This window comes from Uloborus diversus, chromosome 5 (genome assembly GCF_026930045.1).
Source record: "Uloborus diversus isolate 005 chromosome 5, Udiv.v.3.1, whole genome shotgun sequence".
NCBI lineage: Eukaryota > Metazoa > Arthropoda > Arachnida > Araneae > Uloboridae > Uloborus > Uloborus diversus.
In genome coordinates, this window is record NC_072735.1 from 36855685 (window position 1) to 36876011 (window position 20327).

The 20327-nt window shown below is 30.0% G+C and overlaps 1 protein-coding gene across 1 annotated transcript in view; it reads left to right on the forward strand.

Moving 5' to 3' along the window:
* The first annotated feature begins 563 nt into the window (after nt 1-563).
* The window catches only part of LOC129222354 (LIM homeobox transcription factor 1-beta-like), a 127103-nt gene continuing 107339 nt past the window's right edge, over nt 564-20327 (forward strand). Inside the window, 2 exon segments of the mRNA XM_054856850.1 lie at nt 564-723; nt 11295-11519. Coding sequence (XP_054712825.1) covers nt 11474-11519 — 46 coding nt within the window. The 5' untranslated portion in view covers nt 564-723; nt 11295-11473.

Sequence of the window (20327 nt, forward strand, 5' to 3'; positions counted from 1 at the left end):
CAAAAAAAAAAAACTACTTTCATAAAATTTATGGAATATTGCTATACGTTATACGCGATATTTAATAGTAATCCTATAATATCAGAAAACATAAATGAAGTTTTCAAAAACATTGTTGGACTTATAAAAATAAAAAAACGGCTTTCTAAATAGTTCGGAACAAGCTAAAACCAGTAAATCGGTTTCCTCTTTCTAAACAAGATACAGATAAAAGCTACTTTCATGAAATGTACGAAATACGCTATAAGTGACATTCAATAAACATCCCTATAATGTCAGAAAACATAAACACGGTTTTCAAAAAAACTTAGGTCTTATGAAGATAAAAAACGACTTTCTAAATAGTTCGGAACAAACCAAAACCTCTAAAGCGGTTTCCCACTTCTAAACAAAAAAGTATAGGGGGCAGCGAGAACGAACACAATGGGGAGGGAGTGATCAAGAGAGGCCGCTGCGATCGCCCCTGTGTGGGCGGGAGTCAGGGCAGAGGCGGAGATTTGGACTTGCCTATGCACCAGGCGCTCTCCGGCCTCACACACTCGATCCCTCAGTTGTATCCGACTATTAAGGGTTTCGGGAACTCAGCACACCTGTTTCGCTCTTCTCAAATCTCGCTTGTGGAATTTCCGTGGAAGATAATAGTTTTTATTTGTGGAAGAAAATATTTTCATTGAATTTTAGGATGCTGGAATTGTGGCAGGATTTGTGATTCAGTTTTTCAAGGTGAGACAAATTTGATGAGGTTTATCTTGTGTATGATAATTAGAACTGATGTAAATATGCATTGATGTCATTCACAGGTCATGCTGTTCGTTGTTTAGACTATTATTTATAATATCCCGACTGTGAGCATTTATAAATGAAATTGAATGAATTTCCATACATATAATACTCATTAATGTTTTTGCATTAACAAATTATTTTCTTCTTTAATGATCTTAAATGCTATATTTTACATGAAAGTGTATCATAATTTTAATTACCAAATATTTATTATTAAATTAGAAATATTTGAAAACTTTTGAATATTTGTTGGAAGAACACTAATACATTAATTTTGAGTGTTTATATTTTTCATAAATGCAAAACTTTTTTTCTGTCTTATTTTTTTTTTTCATATTTACTGTTTACTTCGTTTTGAGTTCTTAAAAGGTTAATCAACTTGTAGACTATTTTTCCTTATTTCTATGTAGAAATGCTTCTATTCATCAGTGATACCATGAAAGTTTATCTCATATATAACATAGAACTTTATTTTTCTTTCTGTTCTACTTTATTAGACTTTGAAAATAAATATTTAATTACCATGTTTATAAGTTACATTGATCTATTTTCTTAGCCTTTTTTCTTATGCGAAGTTGTTTTAGTAGTTTTTATTTATTTATTTTTTTTATACGAATTTGTTTTAATAGTTTTATCTATTTATTTTTTTTAAATTTAAAGGAATCCGAAACACAGAATATTGGTATAGTAGAATTTGAACTTGATTACAAACAAATTGACAAAAACCTTTTTTCCTAAATAATAAGATGAACTTCTAACATATGCAAGAAATTTTCAATAAACATTGTCCACATTCCGTTTTTGGCAAAAGTAATTACAGAGCCCCATATAGTTCCTTCAGTTTTTATTTATCTATTTTTTAAAATTTAAATTAATTCGAAACACAGAATATTGATATGGTAGAAACTGAACTTTGTTACAAACAAAATTGACAAAAACCTTTTAGCTGAACTTTCAACATATGAAATAGATTTTCCATAAACGTTGCCCACATTCCAGTTTTGGTAAAAGTAATTACAGTGCCACTTTAATTTCTTTTTTCAAAAAGATTCGAATGATGTACATGCAAACTTTTATATTTAAGAGTGCACCAAAACTTCACAGATGTAGTATTAATGCTATCATTAGAAGTAGAAGAAATATTTTATAACCGAGTTTTCTCTTTTTTTTTCTTTTCAGGGGGAAATAAGGAAAATATATGAACAAAACAAATTAAAAACAAAGGCATGATAATATTACAATATAATTTATTTTCGTAAAGGCATTCAGGATTTTAATATGACTCTGATAATTGCATATTGTTGAACATCGAGAAAGCATTTCTTTTCACAAATTAAAGGAAATTTAAAGAAAGTAAAGTTATTTTAAAATATGTTTACTCTCATTCAATATCCCACATAATTAATATTTATTTTAAAAGAATTAGGGGAAACACAACAAACTTAGTTTTTTGGTAATGTCATTACAAACTGTTTGAAAGTCTAAACAAGAGATTCATTTTAACACAAGTAAACGTTTTTGAATTAAACTTAAGATATTAAACTAATAAAAACATAGTGTTCAAATGATTTTTAAAGAAAGGCAGAGAAAGTGGTTTGTTGAACTTGGCACAGAATTTTGAAAACAACGATGAAAGATATAATACATTGTTCTTAAAAACATAACATACATAAATAGAATTACAGACTATCAGTTAATAAATATAGTATGGATTTAACTTCGCAGAAAACTTAAATTGACACTACAACGCATGATTGAGGGAAAAAAGCAACTTTCAATTACTATTTTTTAAAAAAGCAAGGTATACGTTTACATATTTAAAAATTTGAAAAAAGAAAATGAATACTTTGCAATTGGCAATGTGAATGATAATTTGTATTTTGTTACTTGTAGCGTTAGTATAAACCCAATCAAAATTCGAAAAAAATTAATGGCAGGAAAATAATAAAAAAATCGGGTCCGAATGATTTCTAAGTGAGCAATATATACAAAAAGCTTTTATAAAAATAAAACACTCGTTTAATCTTCTAATTGCAGCTATTTTGCGATACAAGAGACTTCATCAGACTACTTGATAAGGAAGGGGGAAAAGTGCTTTTGCTGCAGAAGTAGTGTTATGCAGGAGAAAGACGTTTTACGTTTTCATCATGGGGGAAGAAAAACATCGGAAAATTAACAACAAAGGAATTATTTTAAATTATTACATAGTTATAATAAATCATTTATTGCCAAGTAATGTTTGTTTCTGCATGTTTAATAACTGAAATTTAAAAAAAAACTAAGTTGGGCTCATTAAATAATTGCTAAGGAAATACTAATACTGATGTAATTGTTTTATTGTTTTTCAAATAGTTTTACAATTCCCAGCAACAGTAATGTAATTATAGAGTGCGTGATAATAAATAACGAAATATTTTAAGAAGTTAATAACATTTAACTCTTTGAAAAATTGTGTAAAAGTGAAAGACTAAGAAAAAATTCACTTTTTGGTGAAACGATATAGGACTAAATTTTTCATGCTGCGAAAAAGAAATAGTTTAAAGCAATGTAAAGATAAACCATAAAAACATTTTAGCATTTAGAAAAAGAGGAAGAGAGAGAAAAAATAGAGGAAAATATCACTGAAAAAGATTGCCTGAAAATATTTTTGAAATAGATAAAATCGTTTTTTTTTTTTTTAAATTTCATTAAATGTTGTTATATATTCTTAGACGTTTACATTCATATAAGGCATTATAGTATGATTTTGGTACGCTTAGCTCTTAAGTATGCCCTAAATGTCATCGTTCAACATTTTTTTCATTGAAATAAATGTTTTTTGAAATTAATTTATTATGTTATTGTATCTGCTGTCACCATTGAAACGTGAAGAATCTGAGCCTATTGTTTACATGGAAGTTGCACCACGTTTGCTGTCAGATTTAGAAAATTAGTACAGATAAATAAAGTTATCAGTTCAATGAAGTGAAACAAAGCTCCAGCCGAGTAAATGAACACTTCCTCCCGACCAATGCCTCCAAAGAGCAATGTGAACAAACAGCATTTTCAGTTACTTTTGTTTTGGAAATGCATAGAAAACAACTACTACTCCCAATTAATCTAAGAGAAATACTTTAAAAACTTTTATTTGAAAGAAAAAGAAAAAACTATATATACGTGCTGTTCATTCCCCAGTCGGTCTACCATAAACTTCAATTTAACTAAAATTAGTCATGATCAATACGTTATACAAAAATATTAACAGCCAATAAATGTGAAAGTAATTGAAAACTAGATACAGTTTAGCTTAATATTTGATTATCTGCATACAGCCTCCCTATCTTATATTTTCAGCTCCTGAGTTAACTAATTCATAAATAAACATAACGAATAGAATTATCAAAAGTACTGTCACAGTATATAAATATGAATCATTGAAAGACATTTTACAATAATTTTTGAAGCAATGATAATTTATCAGTCACCAATTGTGTATTAATTTTTCAGAATTACTTTCACTATATCTTAAGATCTCTCAGCCATGATAAACTAAAAATATATTCCACTGCGCCATTCTTCTTAGAACGATTATTACAAATAAATAAATAAATAAACAAATAAGCACCTGTTCCCGTTGAGGTCTACCAATACACCCAATTTTACCCCAAATGTCCACTTTCACGACACTCATTAGTGTGATTAATGACAAATAATAAAGTTGACGTCCACCTGCACAACATTTTTTAAAATCCCTTGAATTAGAGACTTAGCAGCTAAATTTGACGAGAAATCGTTCAATATTACCACGCTCCTTGGCGTGATTCGTGCCAAAAGTACATCATTTTTTATGCGAATCTTTACCTTACGTCTTCCGAAATAACGTGCATGAATAAAATTTCATTCGATTCCATAGATTATGTTATGAGCTAGAGCTGCCACAAAACATATGTTCATTTCTGTACAAACATACAGACAGACACACAGATAGATGTACTCGTAGAGTTAGGGCTTAATTTCTAACAATAGAAGTGCAAGAGTGCTATTGTCACGACGAATCATTTTACTTGTAAATAACCTGAATTTCGACTGAAATGCAAAAATTTGCATGAAATTGAAAAGAAGTACAGGTGCTTTATTATCCCGCAACTTGTTTTACATGTAAACTGCCTATATTTCGACTAAAATGTAAAAATTTGAAAAAATGCTCATACCCCGTGAGTTCCTAAGCAAGTTTAGTTCCTGAATCAGGGCCGCAGAGAGCCTAGGTGGGCCCCTTGTCAGTAATGTCACCGAGCCGCTCACACTCCCCAGAGAAAGAAAGAAAAAAAAAAAACAGAAAAGAAAAGGGGGAAAAGAAGAAAAAAAAAGGTGGGGGTAAGGAAAAAAAGGGGGAAGGGGAGAAAAAAATCAAAACTGCTTAAAACAATTAACTCTATTTTAAGTGCCACAACAGTAAATACCAAAAGAGCAAATTTTACTTAATCTTTACGTTTTCTCTTAATCGGAGTTTCCCCCTCCCCTCTTTTTCTTTCTTTTCTTTTTTTGTGCCAGTGTCACCTACCCCCCCCCCCCCCAAGGCCCGGACCCCTAGTTTCCGACTAGGCTGACATAGGCTGGCATGGCCTCTCGTCGTGCCTGCCCTGAATAGAGGGACGAAAAATATTTTCTAACAATGATCAAAATGTGTTAAATACTCTTTTAAAGGTGTAAATCCGTCAAAATTCGAAAACCGAAAGTTTTGCATAATTCCAATGCTTTTCTCTTATTTCGGAAATAGAAGAAGGAAAAAAATTGGCGATAAAGTAATTCTGATGTTAAATGCTTATGAATCATGGTGCACATGGAAATTAAACATGGATATTAAACAAAAATTGACTAATCATAAGAAAAAGGTTAACTATAGTTAAAATGCTCTAAATTTTCTTGAGTATACAAAATTAGTTCCGTAGTATGTGGGAAAAAAGCACACAAAAAATTGTCATTTTACGTACATATTTATGTATTTTCATGTGTTTTAAATTACATGAAACCGCACCTGATGAGACAGACAAGTATATTCCTAACATGTGTCGTCATTCAAGGAAAAAAAACCCCTTATATATATTTAACGTTATGAACTTGGTATACATTTGAATTTCATAAACAATACGAAAAATAAGCTTAATAAACAAGTGTAAGGCGACATATATTTTCACTCGAGAATGCATTAGATATTAATCAGAAACGTGTGCTTCAATATGTAAAAAGTAATTCATCTCCATACTGCGAGATTAAAAATACGCAAATACTTATTAAAAAATATAATTTACGTTAAATGTGATCACGTAATATAATATGCAGTTCGAAACCATTTGCGTAATTTAAAATATGTTAAACTATTTCAAAATGTTTCGTACAATTTAAAATGTGTGATTCTTTTTATTTATATATTTTGACGTGTTTCTATAATATGAAACGTATGAAAATTTAATAAACATTTTATTTTTTTGATCATAAAAGCATAGAAAGTTTTATTATTTTTCCATAACCCAGAACGCAAACTTTTCAAACGTATTCATAATTAAAATTCCGTTGGCAATACTTTTTCTATACGTTTGGAAAATACAAGTGAACTCTTGTATACATAAACAAAATTGCGTTATAAAAAACGTCACTGAAATTCCTTGCGTTTATGGGCTAACGTTTAATTGCATTTTTTCCTCGGGCATTTTTTGAAATATGAAAGTAACTATTTCTTATTTTATTTTTGAACATATGTATAAAATCGATCTCTTCGTTGAACACCAGAGCTTATCACTGTTCCTTTATGACCAGAGTTGTACTTTGTGTTTTTTAAGGCGTGAAAATATTCTTTGGCGATTTTCAGAGGAGTAAAATTCATCTTGGAGAAGTGAAATGAAAAGAATTAGGACCATAATAGGGCTCAAGTCTGTAAAAAATCAAACTTCTGAGAGTGGATATTTTTTGAAAAATAAAGATAACTATTTCTTGTTGCATTTTTGAATGACTGTAAAGTTTATCTCCTCGTTGTACACATATTTACGACTAGAGATGTAGCTAGGGTTCAAAATAATCGAAAATACATGACCATAATAGTGATGAAGTCCCTAAAAATCTAAATTTCTAACGATGGATACTTTTTGAAATATGAACGCAACTATTTCTTGTTTCCTTTTCGAATATCTGTTGCACATTGAGTTTTTCATTATACATATATTTAGGATCGAAGATGTACCTAAGGTGCTTTAAGGCGTGAAAATATTCTCTGGCGGTTTTTAGAGGAACGAAATTCATTTTGGAGGAATGAAATAGACAAAAATAATCGAAAATAAATGACCATAATAGCGATCAAGTCCCTAAAAAACTAAATTTCTCACAATGGATACTTTTTGAAAAATGAACGTAACCATTTCTAGTTTTATTTTTGACTAACTGTTTTACTTTGATCCCTTCATTGTACATATGCTCAGGACCGGAGATGTAGCTAGCGTTTTTTAAAACGTGAAAATAATCTCTGACGATTTTTAGAGGAGCAAAATTCATTTTAGAAGAATGAAATAGACGATAATAATTGAAAATAAATGACTATAATAATGATCAAGTTCTCAAAAAGTTAAATTTCTTACGATGGATTTTTTTGAAAAATGAATGAGAGTAATTATTTCTAGTTTCATTTTGGAATAACTGTTCTACATTGACCTACATCTTTATGACCAGAGATGAAGTTAGAGTTTTTTTTAAAGGCGTGAAAATTCTCCTTGACAATTTTTAGGAGGAAAAATTTATTTTGGAGCAATTAAATAGACGGAAACACTAAATTACATAACAATGATCAAGTCTGAAAATTACATTGCTAAGGATTAAATAGAAGCAACAGGAAGGAACAAAACGTGTAATGTTTTGATTTTTAATGATAAAAATATTTAAAATTTTGAATTAAAAGGAAAAAATTACGTTCAAATGCAACTCTTAAAATGTTTCGATTCATCTCCCCCACCCCTGACCTTTTTAAAGAGGCTAATTTTTTAAATGCGAAGCAAAAAAAAAATGTGATTGAAAATTTTTTTACCGCGTCTTCCGTTTAATGTTGCGGGAAATATGCTAGAAAGGTAGCTGAAAATATTTCTGTACTATTTTTAACTATAGATATATCATATTTTATGTTTTTTCTTCGTGTAAATAAATGTAGTAAAACTTCGTTTTTCATTGCGTGAAATACGCTTGAAGGGGACTTGAAAATATATATCTTTATATTATATTTTACTATGGCGATATCATAATTTTGTTTCTGCATGTAAATAGAATGTTTTAAAATCTGAAAAGTTGTACATTTTTCAAAGAAAATATATTTATTTCCGTCGAGAAAACTAACACAAGCACAACACAAGCGAAAACACTCTTTATTATTTAACCACTTGATTAAGTTATTGTTTTTGTTACTCACGCACAATATTAATGTGAAATGTTATTCAGGAATTTTGCTAAATGTTTATTTTCAATTTCGAAGAATATAGAGGCATAGTAATATTTTAAAAAAGCATGATCCATTCCTGAAAACTAAGGAAAAGAATAATTAGAATTACATTTAGAACAAAAAAACTAGCCACCAAAATAAATAAATAAATAAATAAAAACTGCAACTTAGAATCGCACAGACTAACTAAGCATAGAAAATTAATTAAAATAAATACATTTATAAACACTAAACCATAACAAAAGAACTTACTTTTCGAAAAGAAATATAAACCAAATAAAATTGAAATATCTTATTCCTATTACTATATTATAACAAGCGAAAAATTACCGAAAATATTTGAAATTTTTTAAATTCAATATTCCCAAAAGTGTATGAGTTCTTTTTTTTTATAGCAAATATCACTAAACATAGTGCAGGCAGCTACCTATACTTAGATAGTATTCATTAAGGTACTTTGGAACTAGAAAGGATACATTTAAATGTGTTTTTAGAGTAATCGGATGATTTTTGAAGTTTAAAAAAATTAATATAGTTTCAGTTTACATTTTTGTAGTTAATTTAAAATTATAGTATCTTGTTTCTTTGCTGATATCGTTAAATTAGACTAACAAATTTATAATTATATGAGTAACGGCGAACACAATTTGCGGTCCCTTGAATTTTGTTGTAACGGGATTTTACTGTAGTAGCTAGTGCGTAAAATCATACATAATGATTTATAAATCAGGGTGTATGCTGAATTACGAAAAAAAGAAATGTATGAATGTTTCTGTTTATTTAGTAGACATTATGATTTTTTTTCTTTCAAAACTACTAATGTTTGAAAAATCACAATGTTTTTCGGGAAAAAATAGTAATAAATACATGACAGTATTTAGAAAATATCTTTCCTTTGTCTCAAAACTATTATTTACAAATCGATCACCTAATCCATGTAGTCTGTTGTTGTATTTAATGTTATAAATTGAGAGCAATGATAAGGTAACTTTCAAAACAACACATCAACTTCGTTCGGTATAATTTACATCACGATTGTTGACATTCGCCTTCGAACTAACTTACTTAAACCGATTAAAAACAAGAGAGGCCAGACTGACTAAAAGAAAATTCTCGGAAAAAGTTTACTTTGTGAAGCATTGTTTACAATTATTCGAGCTAGGTGTTTATTCAGCCGTGGGAAGCTAAAGGGCAGTATCTGCATGTTTTTTACTTTCTTCTATATCTAATATTTTAATTTTTCATTAAACATTTTTCTTTTTTTTTTTCGCATATATTGTAATTTATTGAACAAGCTTGCTTATTTGATTTCCACTAAAAATAAAGCCTGAAAAAAAAATCAAATTCCAACATTTCCCTATGGAATCCAAAACGTGTTTCTTCAAATGTCTCAAAAAACTCTCTTCCACAAATGAAGGATGGAAGGAATGAAAGAAAGTATAAAATTCTTGACTTTTGTTCTTTGCCGAGTGCCAGCAATCGAAAGGTGGACTATAATGAGAAAAATCGTTGCAAATTTGGAACCAAATAATCGTAAATTAATTTCTAAAAACAAGTGGAAACTTCTTATTTATAAAATAAGTATGTTGCCGTGAAAACAAAGCGTAGTATCTGCAAACTTTTCATTTTTTATTTTGTTGCATATTTTTCCTCTATTGTATTTTAGCTTTATTGTACAAGCTTGCTTATTTGATTCCTGATGAAAATAAAGCGCGAAAAATATATCAAATTCCAACATTTCCCTGTTGTTAGTATAAAATCCAAAACACGTTTCTTCAAATATCTCTAAAACTCATTTCTGTAGATACTGCCCTTTACCTTCAAACGGCAGTATGTAGTTGAATACTCTCTCTCTCTCCCTATATATATATATATATATATATATATATATATATATATATATATAATCAGTGTATGTATGTATGTAGTAAATGATAGCTCCATTTTCTGATGTGTTTCTTTCTTTCCTTTTCCCTGTTTTCCCATGCAATCTAAGAAAAATTCAAATATTCTGGGTGTGTTACAATTCTCTCCAGGGTTGGGAAGGCTTATTAAAACAAACATACTATCAATACAGCAATGACTTTGATTTTATTGGTGAACGAAACTTCACAAGTTTTATTTCATAAATGTTCGGCAGCTATTAAGTTTAAAATCTTTCTTGTTTTACTCGCTGCAACATATCCTGATCAATAGTAGCAAAGACGGTTGTGATTCTTTCGCTTGAATCTTGTAAACCTTTGTTGTTTTTGATGTAACCCACTAAAAAATCGCATGGATTTAGGTCTGGAGAGCGCGCTGGCAACAGAAGAAGGCTTTGTCGTCACCAGAACCTCATCTAATTCAACGACCTGAGAGCTTGTTGAAGATATAGCAATTGTCTGTCAGAAAATAGAGGTGTACCCCTATGTTGTTGGAAAATGAACGATCATTGATCGTGACATATTACAGTGGATGAAACAAGAATTAGACTTTGGGCTCGATACCTGTTGCATCCACGAAGGGTTTACATATCCAACATTTATGAAACAAAATTTGTAGAGTTTACAGTAAACTCAACGCTGTTACTATATTGGCAATATGTTGTTTAATAAGCCTTCCAAACCCTGGAGGGAACTGTACCTCTGTTTAAGTTATATATGTTCCTGGCCAACGAGATTCGTCTTATAATGAGATGTGGTCCACAAAAAAAAAAAAAAAAAAAAAAAAAGCTGTGTGTGAGCACCACTTATCTAAAACAATGTGTTCATTTCTTCTCTATGAGTTACATGTTTAGGTACTTTTCCGTTAAAGGAACGTCACTTGGCACATTTTTTTTTTTTTAATTTTGGCGATTTTAATTTATTTAACGCTTTTGCGAAGTAAAAATTTCGTAGTTGGCAGCATTCAACTAATTCAGTTTCTAAATTCTGGAGTTGCCATATACTTGTTGATATCGCCCAATGACTTTAAACTTTTTTTTTATTAGTAAAAATGTCGCCAAACCGAGTGACATACCTTTAACGGAAAAGTACCCGTGTTTTTGTTGGAAAGTGTAACTCCCACTTTGTGTGTGCAGGTGTGCGAGCCACGATGTTCGCCGTCCCGTCCACCGGGAGGTGATCTCCGGCGCATGGTGTGAGTCGAGTGTCCAGGATTTTGTTCGACCGAGGGTGTGGGTTGGAGCCCCACGATCTTGTGTTCGGGACGCCGCCCCTCCTTCGCCTCAAACTGGTGCGGCTACAGGACCCCCCCGGGATGGATTCGCCCGAGAAGCTGAATGGCTTTCTCACCACCTCCAACGGTAAGTCTGTCCCTTATGAAAGCCCCAAATAGTGATCAATTTCATTAAAAAAAAATCTAACTTCCTAAGGATAAAATAAATTCTGTACCTCAGAGCCAGACTGACATAAGTTCAAAATTTTCGGTTTTCTGTTTATTAGTGCATTGTACGTAGAAGCCTATCCCGCATCGAGCCATGTAAACGTTATTCTTTTAAAAAAATCTTTTGAATTTTTTAACAGGCTTAAAAGAGCGCACGTCCCATCCTTTGCATGCGCCAGAAAAACGTTTTTCCTGTCTCCTGTAAAATTATCATAATGTGACTTACGTCCTTCTGGCAATGAGGCACAGAATTGACATTTTGTATTTCAAAAGTTGAGGAGGGTGGTCTAAAGCGGGTAGGTCGTCCAAAGCGGATAGGCCTTCGTATGCTCCCCCCCCCCCCACAAGGTGTGTTAGCAGCGATGAATACGTATGTCGTGTTTACCCAAACACCCCCGAACTATTATCAGTCCCAGCGAAGCAGCAGTGAAGTGGCATGGCGCAACCAGGCTTAAAGTTAAAAAATAATATATATATATATATATATATAAAAGAAATTTTGAACTTGTGATTAGTTGAAGACCAGCTTATTTTTTTTTTATTGTCAATAACATTAACTTATTCTGACACTATCCGCCTATACACTACGATGGTCATTCCGTTTTTTTTTTAAATTATTAATTTAAGTTATAATTATTGAAATAAAAACGTGCTTTTGGGCAAAGCGTGTATAGGATTTAATCATATATTTATTTAAAATTTCTTGACTCGTGTGCTGACTTAGATTTTCTCTTTCAATAGGATAAGTATAACTTTAAAAAGTTTTTTTTAGGATGGCAATTAATTAGTCTATTAATTAACTCAGTTAAAATGTACTGGTTTTAAATTGGATAAGTACAACTGTTTTACATATTTTATATAATGGCAAGTAGCTAGAAAATCATTTTAATCATTTATAACTTCATATTTGATTGGTAAATGTACCAAACCACAATTAGTTAAGCTTACCCGCTTTGGGCTCAATGATAGGGCAAAGCGGGTTTTCCACATGTTTGTTAAGTTTGATAATAACTAAATATTGTGCTTGAAATAATACAAAAATCACTTTTTATTTTGAAGTTCAAGAACCCTGCTAGGAAATAAATGAATTGTTGCGGTTAAAATCCAAAAACAACAATTTTCAAGCGCTCGTCGAAAACCTACCCGCTTTGTTCCACCCTCCCCTATATAAAATGATCAAATGCAATTTTTTTGAATGCTAATTGCCTCCCCCCCCCTCTTGAATTTTTCTCCATGCAGGATGTTGATTTAAAATACAAATCGTGGAAGTATATTTGTGGAGTGTATTTATTCTTTTCTATGTTTGAAATATGCTTGTTGAGGCGTTAAAAATTTTCTTTGTGCACTACTTACAGATTTGTACTGAAACGTCGTAACGATGTTTCACAATGTAAAGAGCATCTGGCTACTGTACTTTAAACGCATTCTTGTAGATGAGCTATAAGTTCTTCGTACAGTAACACAGCGTTATAAAATGTATTAAGCAGCATAACAGTTGTATTCATCGTAATTAGCTCTTTGATCGCGTTTGTGTTTATTATTTAAAAATTAGTGTATCAATACATATATATATATATTTATTAATTTTTTATATGTATTGAAGAAAAATTTCTACAAATTAAAATTTTTCATATTACGTTTTTAAGTTTTAACCTTACATTTGGTGTACGTGTTTCTAAAGATTTATAGCCAAGCCATCGTGTTTTTTTTCTCTAAACATTATATTCACGGATTATTTTGACGAATAACATCTGAAGTGCTTTGTAATTGTAACACATAAAAATATAAATAAATGTAAAACGTTTTATTTCGCCAAAAATGGCTAGTTAAAAAATTCTTAGTTTTCATGAAAGAAAAGCACTTTTATTACATTAGGAAATTTGTTTGAAAGTTTGTGCTATTGTAGTCATTTCTAACAAAAAAAGATGAGACAGTAATGAGTAGGCAATAAAAATCTTACCTAAGGAATAAGTAATGATTGAAGAAAAAAAATCTTTAAATGAAAAATGAGAAGAAAAGCAAGCGCATGATCATTAAAAAATTTAGGCATGTAAAAATAATTTTAAAAAATCTTATACTTATTTACTTATTTACAATGTTTTACTTTAAAACTTTTTTTTAAACTTATATATATATATATATATATATATATATATATATATATATATATATATATATATTGTGTTTATTTATTTATTTATTTTTTTGTGACTTATTTTATTTAATTAACTGTTCGAAATAAGAGTCACTATTTTTAGAAATTGTTTAATTGTTTTCGGAGCATAAAACTGGCAAAGCTTTATTTAATATAAATATAGCTTGTCTGAAAAAAAAAGTGCGTATGTAATGATTTTTGTACCTTTCACTGACATATTAGATTACTGGAAACATCAATGTTGTGATCACGATTTTATTTTTAATTATAACACTCATAAAAAATATAAACTTCCTTTCTTGCAAAATAGATGAACCCAATTCTAAATTTAATATAAATTTATGATTATTAACTTTACATACATTGCTCAGATGATCAAAAAAAAAAAAAAACCGAAAGAAAAAGAAAATGTATTTGTCAAAAGTACAACACTTATAAGCTAACTAAAAATTTACAGAAATTTTTACTTTTTTAAAATCCAAAATTACTAACAATTAATATAAGTCATTATTTGTATTAGTTTTAATACCAAGAAATTTTTTTGTGATGCATAAATGTAAAGTGACGATTGAAACTATTGAAAATTCTTTGCGTTTACTTTTATTCGTAAGGATTTTTTGTGTTTATTTATTTATTTGTTAACTAATTATATTATTTTTATGGCACTTTATGTCTGATTTTTTTTTCATTTTCAATGACAACTAAAAATGTAATCAAACACTATTTATAACTGTCTCGTTTAAGTATATAGCACAAAAACAGAGTATTATATTAAATCATCTATTAACATTTTACCTAGTGCATAAGTAATACACTAAATAAAAAATAAGAAGCACTCCGATTTTATCTTGAGTAGATAAATAACAAAAGAACTTTCACAAATACAATAAAATAAGAGACATTCAGTTTTGCCGATTGTTAACACAAAAGTTCTTTTTTCAAAGCATTATTTTAAATGAATCAATGTGTCTATTTACATTTTACGTACTACATGAGCAATACACTAGGTAATGGATCAGAAGAGCTTTGATTTTTTTATCTCTTGAGTAGATCAATAACAAAAATACTGTATGAACCCGTAAAACAGTAGAAGAACGTAACGCTCAGTTTCGGCGATTGTTAAACGCTAACAAAAGTTCTTAATATTTTTTTTTTGAAAAATTATTTCAAATGCATCTACGTTTACATTTTACCTAGTGCATGAGTAATACAGTAGATAAAAGATCAGAAAAGTTCTGATATTTTATCTTGAGTAGATCAATGACAAAAATAAATAAATAAACAAATAAAATAAAGTAAATAAGCAGAAATAGAAAGAAGAAGAAAACCCTTTTAAATAGGTTTTGCGATTGTAAAATTAAAAAAATATTTTCTGCGAGGCAATAGACGAAAGTAGCGCTCGGTTTCTTAGATTGTTGAACGCAAATTGTTTTCGCAGAGTGTTGAAAATAATAATAATCAAAGTATTATTCAAACGTATCTATTTACACTTTACCTAACACACGAGGAACACATTGGATGAAAGAGAAGTATTCTCAACTTTTATCTCGTGCAGATCAAAAGAAAAAATATTTTAATGAGTTGTGCGATTGCAAAATTATTAAACTACTTTCTGCGAAGCAACAGAGCAACCTAATACCTAGTTTTGAAGATTGTTAAACGCACAGCAGAAGCTTTTACTTTTACCCCTAAGTATTATTTAAATGTATCTATGTAAACTTTCCCTAATGTTTGAGCAATGCACTAGGCAAAAGATCAAAAGTGTTCTGATCTCTTATACTGAGTAGATCAATAAATTTAAAAAAAAAACCTTTCAAATACGTTGTGCCACTGTAAAATTAAAAACGATATTTTCTGTGAAACAATAGAAGAACGTAACGCTGCGTTTCCCCGATTGTTAAACGAAAGCAGCGCCGGCAGGGAAATACCGTTTCTCCGTCAATGCCGCCGCTATTGAAATGACCGGAGAAGTAACGAGTTCTTGGCGGGAGAAAGCTATTGTTTTTGCGGCTACCGCTCACTGCTTTGCCGCTTAAATGTTTTTGCTTTTTTATATTACGATATTCTTTTTTCACTATTCTTTCTTGAATAAGGTATCGTAAACCTATTTTTGAACACTTATAAACCTTGATTACAGAAGGAAACATGCCACATTTATTTGAATAATAAACAAAATCGTCATTTGCTAAAAACAAATTAATAAAAGAAAAAGAAAAACTGTTATTTTATTAGTCAATGATAAGGATGCGATTTTATTTCCAAAAAAAAAAAAAAAAGGAAAAAGAAAAATAGCGGAATACATAAAAATGAATATAGTTTATATTCCCAATATAATCAGCAGTATGATCATTTAATAGAGCGACTAAATTGAAATTTTAACACAACGGTATTTGCCACAGTCTACATATGCCTTTTTATTTTATGCAGGTCCTTTTTTTCCATCTTTCTTTTATTCTTAATTATCATTTATTTTATTTTAACATCCATGCAACTAAGTATTAGCTGCTAGTCAAAACAGAATTCACTATATGTATACAAGTAAATAAATATAAAGCTATTGGTCGGATTTTCAACGTTTAAAGCCTGTTAATGATCTTTTGTTGGCGGCCATTGAGTGTTACAGATGGCAACAAGGTCAAGGTCAAGGTTAACTCGAGATTGAAGCTTTTAGATGTTGAAAAATTTTATTTAACAGAATTTTTTTTTTCCAGATATTTAAATTAATTTTTGTAAGCTATACTATATTTCTGATAAGACAATTCCTGTATTTGTTTTATCAACATGTGTTATCTGTTTGATTCTTATTAATTGTGCTTCCAATATTTATTTAAGTGTTTTACTAAACCATCTCAAAAAATGATAAAATTGAAGAAAAGCCTTTAAAAAAATCCCTCTGGTATTTTTTACTACAATCATAAGCTAATTATGTATTGTTATTTTAATGTATACTAAATGAACGTGACAAAACATAATTTTAATTTTAATATCCTCAGCAATGAGTATTTCAGTGTCATTCCGAAATCTTTTCAATTGTTTCTGAGTTCGGTTAATAAGAAAGGATAAAATGTAATTTTGATTATTCGCGAAAAACTTAAACTGAAGAAATATTTGAAATTTTTGTAGAACAAATTGAGGGCTAATTAATAACTGCTTTATGCTCAGTTATGTAAACATTTTTATTTCAAATTGATATTTAATTGTAATATTTCACGCACGCATTAAAAAGCTTTATGAATTGACTTTTTTTTCAAGTTACAAATGATAACTTTCTTATGGTATTCCCATTGAATTATCATTTAGCATTTGTAGAAGCACCTCCCTCGAACGGGACAATTCCGACCAAAAAAGTAAATAAATATTTGATTCAAGAGAAAGATAGAGAGAAAATTGGTATTAAAATTGTTTTTCTCCCTTTTAAGCAATCTCGTGATAAACTTGCTTCAATTTCTATTTGAATGATAATGCCCCTTTTTTTTGAACCAAAAATAAAGGTACACTGCAAATAATCAAACACTTTTTGAACACTTTTTGCACACGTACACTTGTCTCCTTTTTGGGAACACTATTTTTGTAATAGTTATTAGAACCGTTTTGAGAACACATGCCATAATACTTTTTAAACACGGACACTTGTCCCCCTTTTTAGAACACTTTTTTCTGTCGGCTTTCAAAACACTTCTAGAAACACTGTTCGGAACATGTATTTCCTTTTTAGCGCACTTTTTAGACACTTCATGGATAGTGTAAAAGGATGGTTTTCTAACACTTGCACTAAACATTTTGGGGCACACGTTTTGGTACAGTTTTTAGGATGTGTTTCGGAACAATTACGGATCACTAGCATCCTCCCAGAATGCGTGCTACACAAGTATAAAAAAAGCTTATAAAAAGAAAAAATATGCACTAAATTAACTTTTGTTGAGACTTCCAGCTTGATAATGGGTTTAGGCTTTGACTGAATATGATTATTAATCTGCATTATTACTATGAAAATTTAAAGTCTAATGGAATCTCAAAATCAATTAAAACGTTTACTCTCTTTTTGGTTGTGCGCAGAGGTTCCAAAAAAAGCGTTTACACTTTTTCTTTTTTTTTTGAGTCAAATCTGTGCAATTTTCAATGACGATTAAGAAACATATTTTTCTCGATTATGTTCGATTCGATCGAATTCTATCTACCATTCACGTAGCGAGAAATTTTCTTCTTGGTGGAGTAAAGGAAATTTCTGGCTGCACTTTTGGTTGATAGAATTCATTCTAATCGAATCATCAATTATGTTAGAGTTGAATATGCTCCGGAAATTATGTTATGAATGGACTAACACTTGGTGACAAATTGAGCGACAAATATTTCACAAGGTAGTTTCTAATTTGTTATTTCAGTATGATGCTTCGGAAAAATTTCTTCTGGAATAAAATTCTGTGAAAATCCGATTATTTGGTTGATTGAAAGTTAGTCAACGTAACTTGCTTTCTTTTAATGGCACATTCAACTCAATTATGTCAATTCGATGGAATGCTATCTAACAGTAGCGTAGCGAGAAATGGGAAATCATGAATGGGAAAAAATGAATTTTCAACTGGATGAGGCAATGTTAAATTTTGTCTTCGCTATTGGTAGATACAATCGTATTCCATTCGGTCGAATTCTGTTTGAGTTGAATGTGCCACTTCAATTTAAAAAGTTTCAGTTGTACTTAATTTTTTTCAATAATGCTATTTTCTTTACATAAAAACACGAGTTCACAGAAATTCCTCGTCAAACTGGCTTAATTATACTTTGAAATACAGAATGCGTTTTAAAAAGTTAAATTGCCTCAAGGAAGAAATAGGTTCCCTAATGTAGCTAAAAATTAAAGCACGTATTTAATTTACATTTCAAACTGACGCACTTAGAACCTCTGAACTCCTTTTTTTGCAGTTTATTAAACACATCTTGTCGTAAAACAAAATTTTTTTAAATTACCATAATTGACATAAATACACATTTTAAAATTTACATCGCATTGCTGGAAGTAGTATCGCGGAATCCTCATCGTCTTTGGGCAAAAGTTTAATTAATTGAGTGTTGGTCAGCTTATACTTATTTTGTATTGGTCGAACGTCTAATTTAATTTAGTGTGAAGGTTTCATTGTTTTAAGGCTTTTCAAAATACGAAAATAATGAATATCGGTTTCAAATGTCTGCAATTTAAATACAAACGTCATCAGGAAAAACGTTCTTATATAACTCGAGCTTGAACAGAAGTATGCAGTGGTGTTCCTATAGGGTATAACTCCATATACGCCGTATACTCTCAAATTTTTTTAGACATATAGCGTATACCCTCAAGCTTCAAAAAATTTCATATTATGACATATTACGTATATGATCGCCTACACATATTGTGCGTAATGGATTACTGGGAGTATACCCTCAGAAAAATGGATGGGAATATCACTGGAAGTATGTTCATTTCTTTTCAATAAAAGGTAATCTTGACACGCATCTGCAGAAATCGTTTACAGTTTTACTACTAAACAGTCATTAAACTCAATATTTTTTAAATAAATTTATTTGACACATATATAGATTTTAAAATTTACATCACATTGCTGGACAGTTGTATTGCAGAATCCTTGTTTTTACATGCAGGTCGATTCTACTGCAAAATTCCATAAAAATACAATTTATAAAAGCTATTTTTTACGTTTATGAATTTATTAGTTGAAAACAAATAATATATGTCACCTTTATATGCACTAAATTCTCTTGGATGATATTTCTCTAGAATGAGACCCCCCCCCCCCTCTTTCCTTTCTTTTTATCATCAAATATAGCTGAAATGTTTTTAAGATATCAGTTTTCTTTTTTTATTTTACGGCGAGATTCTCAGAGTCTCCTTCCTCTAACATCTTCCAGTTCAGCTTAAAATTGTAATTTTAAAATTAAATTTTGAAACATTGAGGTTGGATATCCCCTTAAGTTCTCTAAAGATGTTCTTAATTCTTCACCTCTGAGTCGTTTTCGGAGGGATCATTCTTGGAAACTCTTACCCTTATAGTTTTCTAAAGACCCATCTAAAATTGCAATTTAAAATCTCCAATTTAATCATTTTTCTAGAAAGTCCCCTAGCCCCTTTCATCTTCTTTACATCACCAAAGACAGCTTAAACGTTATTTTCAAAACATCAGCTTTAACAAATATCGCGCGAAGGTATCCCTACACCTTTGTCCGAAAATTTAAAAAAATGGCCCAAAATTGCGTTATTAAAGCTAAAATCGGAGTTTTTTAAATAAAAAGTCCTGAAAATTACGAGTATCTCAGTCTGTGGTCCACTGAGCCTCTCTTTTATAGTATTAAATAGATTGTGTGAAATATATGTATCTTATTGAAATATTTCTTTAATAACTGCAACAGAATGCAATTTTTGCTTATCCAATAATTACACGCTTTTCGTCAAAACTTTCATCATATGTTATTTAATTTTAGTTCATCAAGTTGTATTTTTTTGTATAAATTGAACATGGTCATTTTTCAAAATGTAAAATTTTTTTATTAACGTGTCGAATAGCAAATTGAAAAATTGATTTA